Source organism: Epinephelus fuscoguttatus, linkage group LG5 (assembly GCF_011397635.1).
Source record: "Epinephelus fuscoguttatus linkage group LG5, E.fuscoguttatus.final_Chr_v1".
Lineage (NCBI taxonomy): Eukaryota > Metazoa > Chordata > Actinopteri > Perciformes > Serranidae > Epinephelus > Epinephelus fuscoguttatus.
In genome coordinates this window covers 12998078-13011265 of record NC_064756.1, presented here as the reverse complement: position 1 = coordinate 13011265, position 13188 = coordinate 12998078, and the positions used below count along the sequence as shown (strand labels likewise).

Genomic DNA, 13188 nt, shown 5'->3' with positions numbered 1-13188 from the left:
CAGGAAGTGATGTAGCCTCTGAGGTGCTGAAGCCTGAAGTCGGGGCGGGAATTTCCTGCGTGGGCTACGTGTACGTGCGTATCAACGCACGGCAACATGTCAGGAGCTGAGCAGCAGGCTACTCCTGTTATGCACCACATGAGTTAACATCCACACCTGCATGTGTGACAGCTCCGTGTCTACAGTCAGTGCAGCCATCAGAGGTCAGTGATTTGACTGAGAACATTTGAATGGGTGTGTGTGTATGAAGTTTGAAGCCAGTTTTGCAACGTTGTGATGCTAAAGTAGCTCGTCTACAAGGCCAGGCTGAATACGGAGGGATTTGTTGTGTTTAGATTAGCAAGTTGCAACTAAAACTCTCTTAATGTATAGTTTATACTAGTTAATAACGTTAGTTCATAGTCTGTCAGGCGTGCTTTGAGAAGACAGCTCTGCAGAGTCATTGTATTGTATGCATGCTATGGATGAATAACAACAACATCTCCTGTCAACATGCAGTCCTGGAGGATAAAACAGCCCACTCTACACTGATAAAAGCTGCTCCTCATCCACTGTGAAGCACAATGAGTCTGGCTCTTCATGATCTCCTGGTCTGCTGCAAAGGGCTGGAGAATGACAAAGCTACAGAGAGGAAGGTAATCACACCTACATGGAAACTGCATGGAAACAATAAAATGAGATATAATTGCACCAAGCATTTTTCAGCCTCACTGTAGCCAAGTGAGTATAGTATATTGGTGGGAACCGGGGGGGTCACCAGCTCAAGTCCCTGTCCAAACCAGGTATGGAGCATTGACTGGTTGCTGGAGAGGTGCCAGTTCGCCTCCTGGGCACTGCTGAGGTACCCCTCACTCTGGGGATTCATAAAGTATATCTTTTTCTTCATAAATCCTCCACTTTGACAGTTGTGTCTTCTCTTCATGCTTGCAGAAAGAAGCCGAGCGCTTCAGACGGCTCCTTCGAAGTCCAGAAGTTGTGCAGGAGTTGGATCGTACCTCAGGATCTAAAGCTAAAGCCTCCAGTCTACTCACATGGGATGCTGTATTCAGGTAATCTGACTTTTTGTACATGCGCATGCAACAAAATGCTTACTATGTTATCTAGTATACTATCAGTCATGTCTTGCTTCTTGCAAATCTTTACTTAATCTTGCACACTTGGTTTTATACTTTTTGTGCCTTTCCTGCCAAGACAACAGGCCTAGTTTGTTTCCAACTTATCAGTTTAGTTTCACTTTTGTTTCTTTGCATCACTCACTAATGAGTACCTGCTGACTTCTGGGAACCTTTGTGGCCAGCAACCAAATAGAAACTGAACCAGCTGTACTTAACACAGTAAATATGATGGCTTGTAATATTTTAGAATTGCTGACTTATTCCAACTTGTCCCACAATAATCTGTCCTCATTCCATGTTTTGCAAGATATCTGTAAATTGTACTTTTGCAAGAGTTTTGGTGTGTCAGATTCAGACATCTGTCAAAGGCCTTGATAGTTAAACACTTCCTTTTCTGTTTTTTACCCCCATGTCAGATTTCTGCAGCGTTACGTCCAGAAGGAGACAGAAAACATGCAGTCATGTAAATCCAATGTCACTGCATCCACACTGGCCACACGGCAGAAGAAGATGGCAGAATTGTGCAGCTTGATCAAATACTTTATTCGCTACGCAAACAAACGTAAGGAAACTGTCAGTGTGAGATCCAGTTGTAGGTTACAATACAATTTATGTGTCATAATACACTAAGGGATGTTTTGCTCTACATATATTCCAATATTTGCTTTCGTTATTTCATCGCAGTAGAAAACAGCAGAGATTCTGAGCAGCTGTCTCTCTGTCTCTCTGCAGGTGGGCCTCGTCTAAAGTGCAGTGAGATGCTGAAACATGTGATGGACGTCCTGAAGAATTCATACAGCTGTTCAGCCTATGGAGAAGACTACAGCAGCCTCCTAGTGAAGGACATCCTCTCTGTTCGCAAGTACTGGTGTGACATCCCTCCACAGCAGTGGCACAGTCAGTGTTATAATTATCTAATTACACATATTAATAAATTAAATTTCACACTAATCTTATTTGTCTCTTTGCATTATGAGCCTTATTACTGTAGTCTGATATTGTAATATCGACTTCAGTTCACTGAATCCCTTTTGTTTGTATTTATTATTCTCAGATCTTTTGGACTTGTACTGCAACTTGTTCAACACTTCATCCAAGTCCATCAATCGTGTTTTGGTGAGCAGAGTGATCCACACGGTGGTGCAAGGCTGCTGCATGCAGACGGATGGATTCAACAACTCTCTGTTCAGCTTCTTCTCCAAAGCACTTCTAAATGCAAGGTGAAGACTTTTATCAGTGTTTTAAATTGAATTAATGTCCCTCAGCTGATTAGATAGATGCACTTATTGTTTTCTTTTCCAAAATCCTCTGACCCTGTCAGGCAGGAGAAACACTTGACTGTTTTGGAGCACCTCGTCTCAGCTCTCAATATCTTCTCGAGATCCGCGGCCATGAACTGTCGGATGAGGGTGTGTCACCTGGGAGAGGAGCTTCTGCCTTCTATCCTGTATGTCTGGGCGGACATGAGGCCCAGTGCGGCTCTTAAAGAGGAGATTGTGGAGTTCTTACACCTGCAGATTAGTGTCCACCACCCCAAAGGAGCCAAGACACCAGATACAGGTAGAGTGATCTTTCCAAAACAATTTTTTATTTCAAGTGGTGGTGACACCTTTGGTTGTCTTTGTATGGTAGATATGCTTTATTGAGGGTTGTGCATAGTTCCATATACAGCTCCACTGATTTGGGGCGGCTGTGGCTCAGAGGTAGAGTATCCTTGGGCAAGATACTGAACCCCAAATTGCCCCTGATGGCTGTTCCATTGGTGTATGAGTGGGTGTAAATAGTTACTGAGTAGCAGGTGGCACCTTGTATGGTAGCCTCAGCCACCTGTGTGTGAATGTGTGTGTGAGAGGGGGAATATGACGTAGTGTAAAAGCGCTGTGAGTGGTTGGAAGGCTAGAAAAGTGCTATACAAGTGTACGTCCATTTACCATTTTCCATTTGATTCTTCCAAGCAATGGAGAAAGAAATGTGAATAACTTAATTTTTAAAGTTCAAATTGCACCACCAAGGAAAGATTTCAAGGAGATCAATTGACAAATTTCATCAACTAAAACACCATAAAAATACAATTTTATACCATGAAATTGTTGAAAATCAGTCGCTGAACTTGGGGTTTGCTTCCGAATTGACCATTAACTAGTTGTTCTCTCACTCTCTAATATTTCAGGTGCTCATGCTGAGGACTGGACCAAATGGCGGAGTCTGCTATACAACCTGTACGACGCCCTAATCAGAGAAATTAGCCATATAGGCAGCAGAGGGAAGTACATCACCGGGACACGACACATAGCTGTCAAAGACAACCTCATTGAGCTCACAGCTGACATCTGCCACCAGGTAATACAGATCCAGGCTCAAGTATGCATATAGAAAATCACAGTTTCATTTGATGTAAATGTTTATGCCATTATAAAACTAATGTGAGCAGTTTAGCTTATGTGGATCTGCACATCTGTCTTAATAAAATCATTTTCCTAATCTTATTGTGTTTCTTGCACGTAGCTGTTCAGTGATGACAATGACACCCATGTTGTGGAGGTGACCCAGGCCTCCCTCAGAGCCACCTATATGGGTAGTCCAACCCACGGAGCAGCAAGCAAGCGACGGCGCATTGAACTGGGTTGGGAGGTCCTCCGGGACCATCTGCAGCCTCAGCATAATGACTTTGATGTTATACCATGGTATGAAAATCACAATGCACTTAATACAAACTACATACTGAGTGCGGTCGCTTAAAAACATTGATTTTACTTTGTGGTAGAAAAACACATCATGATCATGTTAAGATATTCAAACCCTCTTTTCTCCCCTCAGGCTGCAGATCACCGCAGTGCTCTCCTCTAAGTACCCGTCCATGATGCCCGGCCAGGAGCTGGTCCCGCTGCTGTCAGTGTTGTACCAGCTCCTGGCAGAGCAGCGGAAAGGAGAGAGGGGGCCGTACGTGCTACGCTGTCTGAGGGAGGTGGCTTGGTGCCAGGCCCGCTACCCGGAAAGGGCCCAAGTCCACAGGCCGGAGCTGACCCGGCTGTGGGGTCGGGTGTGGGCCCTGGCACTGCGAGGAGTCAGCTCACCCCAGACAGAGGCCCTCAGCCTGGACCTGCTGAGCTCTATTGTCCATAGCGGACTGATCAATATGGACAGAGAATTTTGGAAGCTCTTCTCTGGATCAGCTTGTAAACTGTCTCAGTGAGTTTATTTCTCAATGTCTAACAGTTGATTTGTTAATACTGTTAATGTGTGTGTTTGCATTTAGCAGCCCTTTTTTCTCTCTACCCACAGGGGTGCTGCTCTCTGTCTAGCCCAGGCCCTGCTCACGTGTCCAGTCCCTAAAAGTATCATCTCAAGCTCAGGCTGGGACCATATGGGAGTCACAGAGGGATCTGCGTCACCAAACCTGAAGGAGACTCTCATAGCCTGGCTGCTGATGACCGACCAGAGCGATGAGATGGAGGATAACTCCAGGCCTCATCCCATCATTTGCAGGTGTGTTGGTTTTCCATGTTAACTGTGTCTTAACTGTAGATAATTTAATCCTGGTTCAGTACCTGCTTTTTTTAAGGATGTAAAATGTAATATTTGAAGACTATCTGCTTTCATGTTTAACTGATGGGCAGCTCCAGTTACAGACTGGTGTTTCCCACGGGATGCACACATGGATTACTCTTTACTTTTTTAACTTTTCACTTTGGTAAGATGCATATATTTTGTCTTCACTTTTAAGATAAAGACCTTTAAACTGATGCTCTATCCTGATCTTGTGTGCAGAGACTTTCCTCACAATCTAATAGCGAACATCCTGGTCTCCCTGACCTTGAAAGACACGAGAACAGGCCTGAAGTTTCTGCTGGGGACTGAAGGAGTGGAAAGGTGAGGGAGATGATCCTGGTTTCACACACTGAGTATCAAAATCACTGATATGATGACGAATCTACCACCCTGCACCTTTTTTTTGTACAGTCCACATATTAATCTGTAACTATTTGTTTTTAAAGTGCCTTTTTTCAAGAACAAACCTCATCCAATGCCAAAGACAACCTGGAAGAGATCGAGAGGCTGTATTTACAGTTCAGCTTCAACACGCTGCCTTCACCGAAGCAAGAGACTGACGAGGCAGCAACAACGGCTTCGACCGATGGCCAATTCGCTGCCGTCCCCTGCCTCAGACAAAAGTTGGAGCAGTCCCTGCTTTGTGTGGCTGACACCCTGCTCAACTGCTACTCTCCTGATGTGAGTGGAAGTTAATACTTGTGTGTTTATGTGTTTATGTGTCTCTGAACTCGTCACTGTAACAAACACTGTATTTATTCTGACCCCCCCCCCCGCCACAGTCTCAGTCCACCCCTCCGGAGTGTCTGGTGCGCTGTTTCAGTCTGCTGACTGGTGTTCTAGCAGGTTACGTGTCCACTGGGTTTCTGACCGAGGAGGAGGCGTGCCGCTCAAAGCTCTTCACTAAAGCCAAGGTATCATTCAGATGCATGCATTTTCATTCCATCCAACGGTGATTAAATATCCCGGCCTATTAAACATTAAAAACATAACGTCACCCACTTCTATATAAAAAATATACGTAGCCTATGTGTTCCCTGATGGCACACTGTAAAAGGTTATTGTAATTGTTTTTGAAACAAATGTATAATCCTGTAAAACCCAATAAAAGGGGTTTGAAAAAAAACATTACCTCAAAGCGTGGAAGAATTTAAAGGGTAAGCTCAGTTTTTTCAACCTGAACCCCTTTTTCCTTGGCTTTGTGTCCAATTGACTTCTGGGAACAACAGTTATTGAAACTGGTCCAATATTGAGTATGACTGCTGCAAATGGCAGTGACAAAACTGGCTGCAATCTAACCACTCAGGGCAATTGTGCACCATCCATGTATGTCCATTAAAAGTACTTGTTATTGCACCTGACAAGCAAAGATTATTATTATAAATGTCTGACAACATTATGGAGATGTTCCCTACAGAGATAGACCTTTTTATTAAAGAGGAAGATTCCTTTTTTTTTTAACCAGAAACCGCCTCAAAATTGCCATTGCCAAGCCCACCAGACTCCATTTAAATAAACAGTAATTTTATCCAGGTAATTCACACTTCATTCAAAGTCACCAGAAACAAAATAAAAACCACAAAAGCCATCTTAGTTCGTCTTTCCCCTGTTCCAACAGTCACCAATTCTGGTTTGGTTTAAATAAACCCTTAATTCACCCAGTTAGATGTGAAAATATGCTAACTATATTCATTCTGAAATGACTGATTATTTAAATGGAGTCTGGTTGGTTTGGCGATTATTTTTTTGGGGCTATTTCTGGTTAAACAAAAAGAATCTTACTCTTAAACCAAAAGGTCTATCTCTGTGGAGATCCTTTCCATGATGTTGTCGGACAGTTAACTTTAAAGTTTCTTGGTGTGTTTTTTTTTGTTACCAGACCCTGGCCCAGGACTTCAGCGGTTTTATTTCCAGTGTGAAAGTGAAGATGACAGAGGAAGGAACCATGAGCACCCTGAGATCTGTCATGAAGCTGTGCACACAGTCAGCCAGCAGAAAAAACAAGGTGACAAAGGCTTTCATCATGACAGTATGGCTAATGCTGAAATAATACAGCATTAAGATAAGTCTGAACAATTCAATGAGCTTTTTTTTTTTAAGTAAATCTTTTGTCCTTTCTCCTGCAGGATCATGTTTGTCCTGTCTCCTCCAGTCTGTTCATTATGATTCTGCCAGCCAGTCTCCTCACTGAACTGGCCGAGATCTGCAAAGTGTCAGTAAGTGACATATGTATACTGTAAACCTTCACCTTAAGAACAGAGGGCCAGCACGCTGATTTAATCTAATTTCCTCACATCTTCAGTTAAGCAGTGTTTCTAAGAGAGCCGGTGTTGTGGATGAAGACGATCACATGGATGATGACTGGGACGTGACCAGAACTCAACAAGGGGACAACGTGGACCTGTTTGAAGATGGCGAAGAGTCTCACAGCAGTGGCAATGGGACCCAAAGACAGAAGGGAGACAACAATGACACCTCCTGTGGGCCAGGTAAGAAGGGATCACCACCTGCTCTGTAAATCAGCGTAAATCATCAATTGTATGTTGGATAGATGATGTTGATATCTGATCATCTTGTCAGTGGACAACAGGTTAAACGCATCACTGTTCTGTCTTCCATCAGGTGCAAAAAGTCTGTTAACAGACGATCATCTGGCCCAGCAGGACCTGGCTCTCCTCGCAGTCTTGGAGTTCCTGTGTGAGTGCGGCTCCATCCAGCCCGTCCATGGTCTGCTTTTCAAACCTGAGGAGGTGCGGCGCCGGCTGCTGCTGCTGGCCAAGCAGATGGACTTCAGCAAAGCCCTGCACCTCAACATGGTCGGTAGCAGCTGCTCTGGAGAGTCATGGTTTCAGTTGCAATGATGATTCAGCTGATGAACTTTAATATCTGCTTCTCTTCCAGTATCTTGTCCTGTTGAAGAAGCTTCCCACTGAGGACTCGCTGTCTCCGGAGGAATTCGACTCACTGCTTTATCCTCTAGCGTACTGAAATCTTTTTTTTTTTTTTTATGTACTGCATTAATTTCTGTCTTCATAAAGCAAAATGTTGTAATGTTCTCACTTGTTTGTTGTGCTGTCTTTACAGGGACCTGTGTTCTCTGTACCGTCAGGACCAAGAGATGTGCGCTGCTGTGCTGCTGGGTTTGTTACCCTCCATCATGAGCCTCGGGAAAACCCACCACATGCCGGAGGAGATGAGACATGTTCAGGGATCTCTGCTACAAGTGGTGTCTGGATTCTGGTTAGCAGCATATGTTTACATCATGAGCAGATGTAGGGTCGGTCTGTAAGAGATTAGGTCCTAAAATGAAGAATCTGTCTGTGGCAAGGAGCTTTCAGTCTTTGAAGGAGAATGATCAAGTGTAAAATGTGCCTCCGCTGGTCATCACAGGAAAGCAAATTCCTTTTGTTATTTGTAATTTAATTTTGAAGGGATGGCTACACTTTTAGACTTTGAACATGAATCACTGTCTCTGATATTAACTCAATCACTATGCTGTGTTTCAGTTTCCTGAGCCAAACAGGGAAGTGCATTGCATCGGTACGAGTTGCTCTAGTGCGATGTCTGGTTGCCCTGCTGGAGGTGAGCTCTCACAGAAGTTTAGGGAGTACATCTGCATGAAATATAGCATTTCTGTATTTTAAATATCTTGTTCTGAATGAATGAAATAAGCCAGACACTTTGTTTATGTGTTTGACTGCGAAGAAAACTGGCTTATTTATTGACTGGTGCGTTTTTGATTCAAAATGTTAAAGCTGCTTTCAGTATTTGATGTGCCAAAATTGTTTAAGACCACTTCTGATCAATGCCCAAACACTAAGACTGGAAGATGGTCCACAAAGTTTCACCCTCTTCTCAACTATTCTGTATATTCTCTTTATATTTCAGTTTAATGTCAGTATATTTTTTCGGTTAACACTTTTTATTGTCTTTCTGGCATCTCTCCCCTCCAACAGGCCGACCCGTGTTGTAACTGGGCTGTCTTAAGTATCAGAGGGACTGACAGTGAGGAAGATCGCCCGGTGTCTGTCATTCTTCCATCTCACCTCGCAGATGCCCACCACCAGGTCCGCATGCTGGTAGCCATGTCAGTTGAAAGGTAAGCTTTAGCCAGAGGCTGATAGTGAATCAGGATACATTTTATAGAAAGATGTACATTACAAAAGATGTCATCTGATTGTATGATTGTCTGATTGTCACCATTATCCTCCTGTGCCTCCAGGTTGTTTCTGGAGATGAGACCAGAGCATCCAGATAATAGGAAGATGCTGCCGCTGAAACACCAGCAGGCAGCTTTTGAGAACGTTTACCTGAAGGCTCAGGAAGGAATGAAGCTCCCAGTGAGTGCAGTAGGTGCTATCATAAATCAGCAGTGTTTCCGCTACATTCATTTAGCAGAGGTGTGCCGCCGCTGCTAAATTATTGCCACTGTTGCTGCTCCTTCAAAACATTTATTTTGCAAATGCACCACCATTGCTCTGAGACATCTGTGCACTTGTACGGCACAGCAGACAGTGTAGTGAGGAGAGCAGCGGTGAGGGGCGGGGGGGAGTGGGGGAAGGCTCCTATTTAGGGATGCACCGAATATATTCGGCCGAATATCGCAAAAAAACACATTCGGTATTCGGTGGAATAAGTGAAAAGCAAGGCCGAATAATAGCGGCGTGTTTTGATAATGTAATCAAACAGCGTGCGGTGACGGACAGAGTAAAATGTCGGCACTGTGGCAATATTTTACTCTGTCCGTCACTGCACTCACATTTACGACTAAAAATAGTTTTGTGCGGGCAAAATAAATCATTCAGCACGCTGTGTGAGTACAGATTTCAACCAGCAGCAGAAACGAAATGGCGAATCCCGCTGGTTGTGGGTTGAACAGGGGTCACAGACACGGACAGGACGTATTCCTGTCAAATACGGCGGCGCATGATAATGGCTTACCGGCGACGGAGAAGTCCGGCTTCAGGTGAATAACTTGGTGTCATGACTGCCCAAAAGTACCTGAACAGCCGAGCCATGGCGGCACACAGTATGTGGCGTATCAGAGGAGAAACGAGCCGTTCACGGCCCACAAACCTCACCGCACTTTAGGGACTGTTCTTTACTTATGAAGGGACTTGTCAGGGGAGGAGGGTGGCTGTTGATTCTTATTTCATTTATTTATTTTATTTTGATCCCTCCTATGTTAATCACTTATTGATGCTGTTTTTGAAGTATGAATAAGTCAATAAGTAATTTATTCCATTGAAATATCATTGATGTATTATAGAAAAGTGATTTATCTTTTTATAAATGACAAAAGAACATCTGCCTCATTTTTGCTGTGGTATCGTGATACTACTCAGAACCGTGATACTTTCACTGGTATCGTACCGTGGGTCCCAATTTTGGTACCATGACAACACTAATTTGGAGGGGGTTCATCTGCAAAAACTAAAAAAACAGCATTCGGTATTAGGTACTCGGTATTCGGCCAAGGGATGTCTCTCACTCCCTCCCCCTGCCACTCCTGCTGCTGAAAAAAATCCTAGAGGAAACACTGAATCAGGAATAGTTGACCATATTGTACGTATGTTTTCCGCCTCTTTTTTTACTTTCTCTAATGCTTCTTGTGTCTGTGTGATTGTATACAGAGAGGCAGCTCTTCGGAGGACCAGCAGGACGAGTCTTTTAACCGCAAGGCCACCCTGTTGAAGAGTTTGTGTGTTGTGCTGTGCTGCAGCCCAGTCTGTGAGAAACAGTCTCTGTTTGCACTCTTCCAGTCCTACAAGGAGAACAATATAGAGGAACAGCTCATCAAAAAGGTGAGGATTTCTGTGCCCTGTGCAGTAGGTAAATGGAATTAAAATAGAATTTAGACAGGACTGTGAATGAATGAAGATAGTGTCTGTGCTTTTTTTGCATCTCTAATCTGATACTTGAATGAGCTTTTGTTCGGTTTATGCCTATTTTTGCGCATCACTAAAATTAAAAACTAATCAAAAGGTTGCCCTTTACCCCATAAAACAAATTACACAAAGGGCAGAGTGAGAATAACAGTTTCTGTCCATTGTCACAGATGTTGTGCAGTGTATCCAGAGCACTTGGCTACAGGAACGTGAAAACATTTGTCAGTTCTCACCTGTACTACTTGGTAGCTGAGTGGCTTGCACAGAGACAATCTGACGATCGCTACACTCTTGGATCGTTCCCCTTCACCCTCCTAGACCACGACACAGTCAAAGATTTCTATAAGTGAGGAAATAAACTTCTATTATTTTCATATTCTGTCACAACTCAATTTGATGCCCATGTGCAATGGTCTTAAATTGAGTATAACAAAATAAAGGAAGGATTGATTAGGGTATATTAACATTTGTCCTCTTGAAGCTCTTCCTACCAGGTGTTGATTCCCCACCTGGTCTTCCTGGATGACTTTGAGCAGGTGAAGTCAATCGGCAGGTATCTCGAAAAGGACTGGAAGGAGTTGTTGGCCGACTGTTTCCCCAAGATCATGGTCAACATCCTACCGTACTTTGCCCTGTCTGGCCAGGACTCACAGGTGGCACAGCAGAGGGAGAAGGCCCACAGAGTGTACGACCTGCTCAAAGATGCCAATTGTCTGGGCAAACAGGTGAACACAGCTGCACATCAGCCTACATCAGGAGACTTTTGTGACTGATGTGAGGTTTCCAGAATGTACTGTAACGTGATATTTGTTGGAGGACTTTTGCACTCATGTGTCTAACATTTTCAGAATATGTGTGCCAAATATGAGTACCGATCCAGGTATTGAATGGCAAATTGACTGTACTACATGTCTGTCCCTGTGTCTGTGAATGTGCCCGCAGCAAATTGACAACCTCATCCACAGTAACCTGGCAGACATCGTGGTTGAATTGCTGATGACTCTGTATGAAGGAAGTGGAGCAGAAGGGGACGGAGGAGACCTGAAACGCTTTATAGGGTAATGATAGTTAAGATTTACTATGTTTTTTCCCTTCATATTAGTCCCTTTTGTTTGTTTATTTGTTTATCCATTCAATCATCCCCCCAGTTTTACCCTGGGCTGAAATGAAGGTGGTTTGTCTTTCTGTCAGTCTAAATTTTAACTGTTTAATGCCCCCCAGGGAGCTGGATCCTGTACCAAACCCACCATACTTCAGCTCTTATGTCATTAAAGCTACTCTGGACTACCTCAGCAAGTGCCACAGTGCAAACCACAAGTCGGTGGTGTCCATTCTGTCCAAAACTCCAGTAAGACCTTATGTGGAGCTACTTGTGTTTTCATTGATCAGTAAATTTTGTTTGCTCTTGGGTAGTTTGACTGTTCTAACCTGTTTGTTGTCCCTGTATTGTGCTGTAGATTTCCATTCAGAGGATTCTGCTGGCGGTGTGTGAGAGAGCAGAAAAGACGACCAACAGCTATGAGCGTCACCGAATCCTCCTCATGTATCACCTGTTTGTCAACCTGCTGCTCAGAGAGGTGAAGGACGGCCTGGGAGGAGCGTGGGCCTTCGTCCTCAGAGACATCATCTACACACTCATACACCACATCAACAGCAGGTCAGTGCACACAAATACAAACAGGTATGGGTCGTCGGTGGCTTAGTGGTAGAGCAGGCACCCCATGTACAAGGCTGTTGCCGCAGCGTCCCGGGTTTGACTCCAGCCTGTGGCCCTTTGCTGCATGTCATTCCCTCTCTCTCTCCCCCCTTCACGCTTACCTGTCCTGTAAATTAAAGGCAAAAATGCCCCAAAAAATATCTTTAAAAAAAAAAATACAAACAGGTAACATACATGTGGTACATGTGTGTGCAAACACAAATGACTCTCTGGAATGTCTGTTCTGTATTCCCTGACAAAATCAAACCAGACAAAATCAAACCAGTGTGTTTTTCTTCTCACGCCCAGACCACTTCAGTGCGACGAGGTTTCTAACCGAAGCCTCTCTCTGTGCTGTGACCTGTTGACCTCTGTGTGTGAGGCAGCTCTGCAGTTCTGTGATGATGCTCTGGACTGCCACCTACAGGTCATTGTTGGGACACTCACAGCTCAGGTGACCAGCCGGCCCGCCATCTCACAACAGGTAAGCGACAGGAGGTAAATTCAAGGGTTTTGTCTTTTACAAGTTTGTAGATTCATTTTCCAGGGTTCTCACATTCATGGAAAACTGGGAAAGTCATGAAATTTCACTATCACGTTTAAATATCTGCCTCCTCCAGCGTTTGTGATCCACACACTAACATTGTTCCTTCTCTCTGGCCCTCCAGGTACTCAGTCTGTTACAGTTTCTTGTGATAGAAAATCAACAGAAGTTAAAAGGAGCCATCAGCAGGTTGGAGCCTTTTCCTGACCTGCCTGAATTCAGAGAGCTGCGGTCTGTGCAGCACATGCTCAAATATAACACCGGGACTTTCACACTGAGACAGGTACTAAACTTATAACCATGTATTAGCATCATGTGTCTGAGAATTTTTTAAGCATACACAGCTCTAAATCCTCAGTGAATCAAGAGGTGACATTGTCATAGTTATCAGTGAAA

At 44.0% G+C, this 13188-nt stretch overlaps 1 protein-coding gene across 2 annotated transcripts in view; it reads left to right on the top strand.

The window, feature by feature from the left end:
* Positions 1-68: 68 nt before the first annotated feature.
* The window catches only part of atm (ATM serine/threonine kinase), a 31419-nt gene continuing 18299 nt past the window's right edge, over positions 69-13188 (top strand). Inside the window, exons 1-31 of one of the 2 annotated variants that reach the window (XM_049575915.1) lie at positions 69-203; positions 499-635; positions 931-1049; positions 1532-1677; positions 1848-2012; positions 2170-2335; positions 2437-2675; positions 3286-3455; positions 3621-3799; positions 3933-4304; positions 4398-4601; positions 4884-4985; positions 5111-5345; positions 5447-5578; positions 6544-6669; positions 6791-6880; positions 6967-7153; positions 7287-7480; positions 7566-7645; positions 7749-7904; positions 8171-8246; positions 8621-8763; positions 8887-9004; positions 10298-10468; positions 10723-10898; positions 11034-11277; positions 11495-11610; positions 11774-11900; positions 12010-12209; positions 12558-12732; positions 12917-13075. In XM_049575915.1, coding sequence (XP_049431872.1) covers positions 564-635; positions 931-1049; positions 1532-1677; positions 1848-2012; positions 2170-2335; positions 2437-2675; positions 3286-3455; positions 3621-3799; positions 3933-4304; positions 4398-4601; positions 4884-4985; positions 5111-5345; positions 5447-5578; positions 6544-6669; positions 6791-6880; positions 6967-7153; positions 7287-7480; positions 7566-7645; positions 7749-7904; positions 8171-8246; positions 8621-8763; positions 8887-9004; positions 10298-10468; positions 10723-10898; positions 11034-11277; positions 11495-11610; positions 11774-11900; positions 12010-12209; positions 12558-12732; positions 12917-13075 — 4839 coding nt within the window. In that variant the 5' untranslated portion in view covers positions 69-203; positions 499-563. Of the gene's footprint in view, positions 204-498; positions 636-930; positions 1050-1531; positions 1678-1847; positions 2013-2169; positions 2336-2436; positions 2676-3285; positions 3456-3620; positions 3800-3932; positions 4305-4397; positions 4602-4883; positions 4986-5110; positions 5346-5446; positions 5579-6543; positions 6670-6790; positions 6881-6966; positions 7154-7286; positions 7481-7565; positions 7646-7748; positions 7905-8170; positions 8247-8620; positions 8764-8886; positions 9014-10297; positions 10469-10722; positions 10899-11033; positions 11278-11494; positions 11611-11773; positions 11901-12009; positions 12210-12557; positions 12733-12916; positions 13076-13188 lie in introns of both variants that reach the window. The other variant, XM_049575914.1, reaches the window with a different exon arrangement.